The sequence below is a fragment of the Oryza sativa genome, chromosome 3 (genome assembly GCF_034140825.1).
Source record: "Oryza sativa Japonica Group chromosome 3, ASM3414082v1".
NCBI lineage: Eukaryota > Viridiplantae > Streptophyta > Magnoliopsida > Poales > Poaceae > Oryza > Oryza sativa.
Window position 1 is genome coordinate 27,205,176 of NC_089037.1, and position 4,505 is coordinate 27,209,680.

General features: G+C 46.1%; 1 protein-coding gene across 1 annotated transcript; it reads left to right on the forward strand.

Annotated features, from left to right (window-relative positions):
* On the forward strand, positions 1–4,256 carry LOC4333674 (disease resistance protein RGA5-like). The gene is made up of 2 exons (XM_015777571.3): positions 1–1,034; positions 1,748–4,256. The coding sequence occupies exons 1-2, from the start codon at positions 226–228 to the stop codon at positions 3,807–3,809; spliced, it is 2,871 nt and encodes a 956-aa protein (XP_015633057.1). The 5' UTR covers positions 1–225; the 3' UTR covers positions 3,810–4,256.
* The last annotated feature ends 249 nt before the right edge of the window (positions 4,257–4,505 follow it).

Genomic DNA, 4,505 nt, shown 5'->3' on the forward strand with positions numbered 1-4,505 from the left:
AATGCTGTGGAAGGATCATTATCTAAAAAAAAAAATGCTGTGGAAGGACAGCATCTCCCAGAGACTCTCAGCACATCCTTCAGCCAGGGGATGGTGCGATATCGATGATCCACCCGTGCAGCCGCGCCGGCGACAGCCTCGATTATTCTACCTAGCTTGATGAGGATTGGGAATTTGGAATAGCCGAGCAGGGGTGAGTAGCTAGCTTGACGCGCGTACGGGATCATGGCAGCCTCGACGGGGGTGGTGAGTTCCCTCCTCTCGAAGCTGGCGACCCTGGCGGAGCAGAAGTACGGCGACGTCAGGAGGATCCGCCGCGAGATCACCTTCCTGACGGACGAGCTCAGCAGCATGAACGCGCTGCTCCTGAAGCTGGCCGACATGGAGGAGCTGGACTCGCAGCTGAAGGAGTGGAGGAACAAGGTGCGCGAGCTCGCGTACGACGTCGAGGACTGCATCGATGCCTTCGCGCACCACCACCGCCTTAGCCGCGGCGACGCCGACCCGGGCGGCCTCATCCGGAGGGCAGCACGCAACATGAAGAAGCTGCGGGCGAGCTACCGAGCGGCCGACCAGATCCACGAGCTCAAGGCCCGGATCATGGAGGTCAGCGATCGCCGGCTGAGGTACAAGCTCGATGAGGCCGCGTCTGCTGCTCCTGCTCCGGCTCTGGCCATTGATCCTCGGTTGCCAGCGCTCTTCGCTGAGTCCAAGGGTCTCGTGGGCATCGAGGGCCCCAGGAGTACACTAGTCAGCTGGCTGATGGATGGGGAAGGTCAGCTCAAGGTTATCTCCATTGTTGGGTTCGGAGGGTTGGGGAAGACGACCCTCGCCAAGGAGGTCAACCATGCTGTGGGAGCACACTTCCAGCTCAAGGCTTTTGTGTCAGTCTCCCGTAATCTTAACCCCAAGAAGCTAATCTGCGATGTGCTCTCTCAGATCATGGACCAAAAAGATTATGGCAAGAAAGATTATGGCAAGTTGGAGGTGGAGCAATTGATTCCAATTCTGAGGGAACACCTGGCAGATAAGAGGTACTTTATTTTATTTTTGGTTTCCAAATTAAACCATATTTGGCTATAGCAATGTTCCAATCGATCATTGCATTAAGATTTGGATTTGCTATTCAACATTCAATAGAAATTTTGAGGGAGGATCTGTCAAAATTTTCAGCCTTAATTGGCATGGGCTTCAAACTCGTGGCCTAGCTCCCGCGTGCGTCACCCCCACTGAGCTACCACAACTTCTTTTTATCACTTACATCTTTCTTACATGTCTAATTACATATAGTTAAATTGATTGAAGCATTTCTAAGGAAATTTTTCGTGGAATTAATGTTAGTTAGATAGTCCCATTAAAATTTGTTTGAACCTAATCTGCAACTTTTAACTTGGGAAATTTTTACGGCCGGCACTCTCTGCTGTCAGTAGAAATGATTTACACTCTGTCTTGTTTAATCCAAGTGACATATCAAAGTTCAAACGAGGTGCATACTTAACTTAGATTGATTCATGAAGACATGATTTCCATCATTGGCTCATTGGGATTCTTTCTTTCACACATCTTGGGTCTATATATATACTCCACTTTTTGCGTGATTGCTGTAAGTACCATAATGATTGCCGGTTTCTCTACAGAACCAAAACAATACTACATGCCAGTTAATGGCCTTAATGTTTATTCCTGTTAAGGCTAGTTACTGCAAAATGTTACCACTAATTCCTTATACGAAATTACATGCATGTAGGTACCTCATAATTATTGATGATATTTGGAGAATACAAGCATGGGATCTAGTGAAGTCAGCCTTGCATGACAACAGCTGCCAAAGTAGAATAATCACAACGACACGCATTAGTACGGTTGCCGAGTCATGTTGCTCGACCTTGAAAGATCGTATCTACTACATTGAGCCTCTAAATGAAGTCGAGTCCCGAGAGCTATTCTTCAAGAGGATATTCGCCACAGAGCACGGTTGTCCTCCTCACCTAGAAGAAGTTTCCAACGAAATTCTGAAGAAATGTGGGGGCCTGCCATTGGCTATACTTAGTATAGCAAGTTCACTGGCAAACAAGCCTGACATAAAGGAACAATGGGAAATGGTGAAGAAATCCATTGGTTTTGCTCTTGAGGGAACGCCTACTTTAGAAGGAATGAATAAGATATTACTTTTTAGTTATTACGATCTTCCTACTCATCTCAAGGCTTGTTTGCTATACCTCAGTATATTTCCGGAGGACCAAGTGATTGAGAGTGACAAACTAGTATGGAGATGGATGTCTGAAGGACTAATTGTTGGAGAAATGGGTAAAAATTTGGAGCAAGCAGGACAGATTTATTTCAATGAGCTCATCAACAGAAGCATGATTGAATCAGTGGGTGTTCGGTATGATGGCAAGGTACTAGCTTGTAGGGTGCATGATATGGTGCTTGACATGATCATATCTTTGTCCGCTCAAGAGAATTTCGTTACCATATTACATGGGCATGAGGATAAATTTGCAGGAGAAAAGATTCGCCGGTTGTCCCTTCGATGCAATCGCCCAGATGTTGAAGTAACGCAGGTGACAAGCAAAAAATTTGCCCAGGCTCGTTCTATCAGCCTCTTTGGTTACAAGGAGATGCTTGATCTACAGGGCTTCCAAGCTTTGCGGGTGCTGGATTTAGGAAAAAATGTTTTGTTCAAGCAAGTGAAAAATATAGGCAAGTGTTACCAATTGAAGTATCTGGATCTCTCCGATACAGATATAGTGGAGCTTCCTGAAGAGATTGGAAATGTACAATCCCTAGAAACTCTGGACTTAAGAAATTGCAGACGACTAACATTGCCATCAACAATATCTGGGCTCAGAAAACTAGTGCGTCTCCTTGTGGATTATACTGCGGCATTGCCAGAGGAGATTTCTGGTCTTGTAGCTCTACAAGTGCTATCTTGTGCCTCCTATAACTCCGTGAAGTTCATGCAAGCGCTGGGCCAGCTGACAGAGCTGCGATCACTTGCATTCAAGTGCTGGAATCCTGACTGGTATTTTGACGCGGGAATGTACAAGGAGGTATCTGTCGCATCTCTCCGTGAGCTGGGGAAACACAAGCTTCAGTATCTAGATATCTGTGACGATGATGCTATCCCAGATGCACTAATGTGTTCGTCGTCAGAGTCAGACTGCCCGTTTCCGCACCTGCAGAAGCTTGTTCTGTCCAACCACAACATCCAAAGGATTCCAAGGTGGATTGGCTCGCTTGTCAACCTCTGTCACCTGGAAATTGTTGTCAAGACCACACGGCAAAACGATCTCGGCACACTAGGGAACCTGCCATGTCTGCTCTACCTCAAGATCTGCAGGTTGTATGAGCCCGTCGAAAGCCAGCAGCTCATTGTACCGAACCGAGGATTCCGTTGCCTCAAGGAGCTGTGCTTCCAGTGTTGGTGCCCGTTGGGGCTGGAGTTTGCCCCGGGAGCTATGCCGTGGGTGCAAACCTTCCGCCTGTGGTTCATGCCATGCTGGAAGAGCTGCGATCATGGTGTCAGCGTCGGCTTAGGCATCGAGCATCTGCTAGAACTCAAGCTTGTGGATGTTAAGACGGGCTATGGATGTGGTAAGAGGGAGGTGAAGTCATTTGAGGCAGCAATCACAGCTGTGGTCGCCAACCATCCCAGACGCCCTGCGCTCGTATTGCGTAGATCAGGTGAGAGAAGTGCAGTCAGGAAGGAGAATTGGACAGCAGTGGAGACAAACATGAACAAGTCCCTGTTTGATTCATCAACAGTCAGACAAAGATTGCAGAAGCAGTCCAGATTTCAAACTTGAAATTAAAGCTGCGATGTTCCTCGCTCCTAAGTCGTAATACACCAACGGACAGTTTGTAGGTTGTTTTTCCGGGTAGTTCCTTGCAGTGCTCAACATTTTTAGGTTTGTGCTCTGCTCTTCTATAAATGTGAAATCAAAGTGTGTTTTGATTATTATTTCACGATGAACAATTGGTATTTGAGATAATTGTTTTAATTTTCCGAGGGAACAAATAATTGGTTTTAATATTTGGACATAATTGGCGAAGTGGGTTGCTGACTCTGTGACCCATCAGACCGGTGTATGTTGTGCGGTCTGACCAGCCGGCTCTTTGTCGGTTTCGGTTTCGGGTTGTTCATTTGAATACTTGTGATTAATTCATGTTTATAACTTATAGATGGATACTATGCGTATGTAATATTGTTGTGTGCTTATATTGAGTCAAGTTGGAGAGAACTTATGCTCGGATATATTTTCTTGGTTGATTCACGTGTCGGTGAGTCATGATACCTTGGAAGAGTGTTGCCGATAATGGATCGGGAGTCAATTTGGGAGAAGATGATGTCCGGACGATCAAGATATCATACGAGATGTTTAGGCTAAAGATCAATGCATTAAAATTTTCATATGGTATATGATGGAGATATTGTGTGCGTATGGGATGCGAAGTTGAATTTGTAAGGAGTCCAAATTTGGTGTGATTGGAGTTTGTAAAGT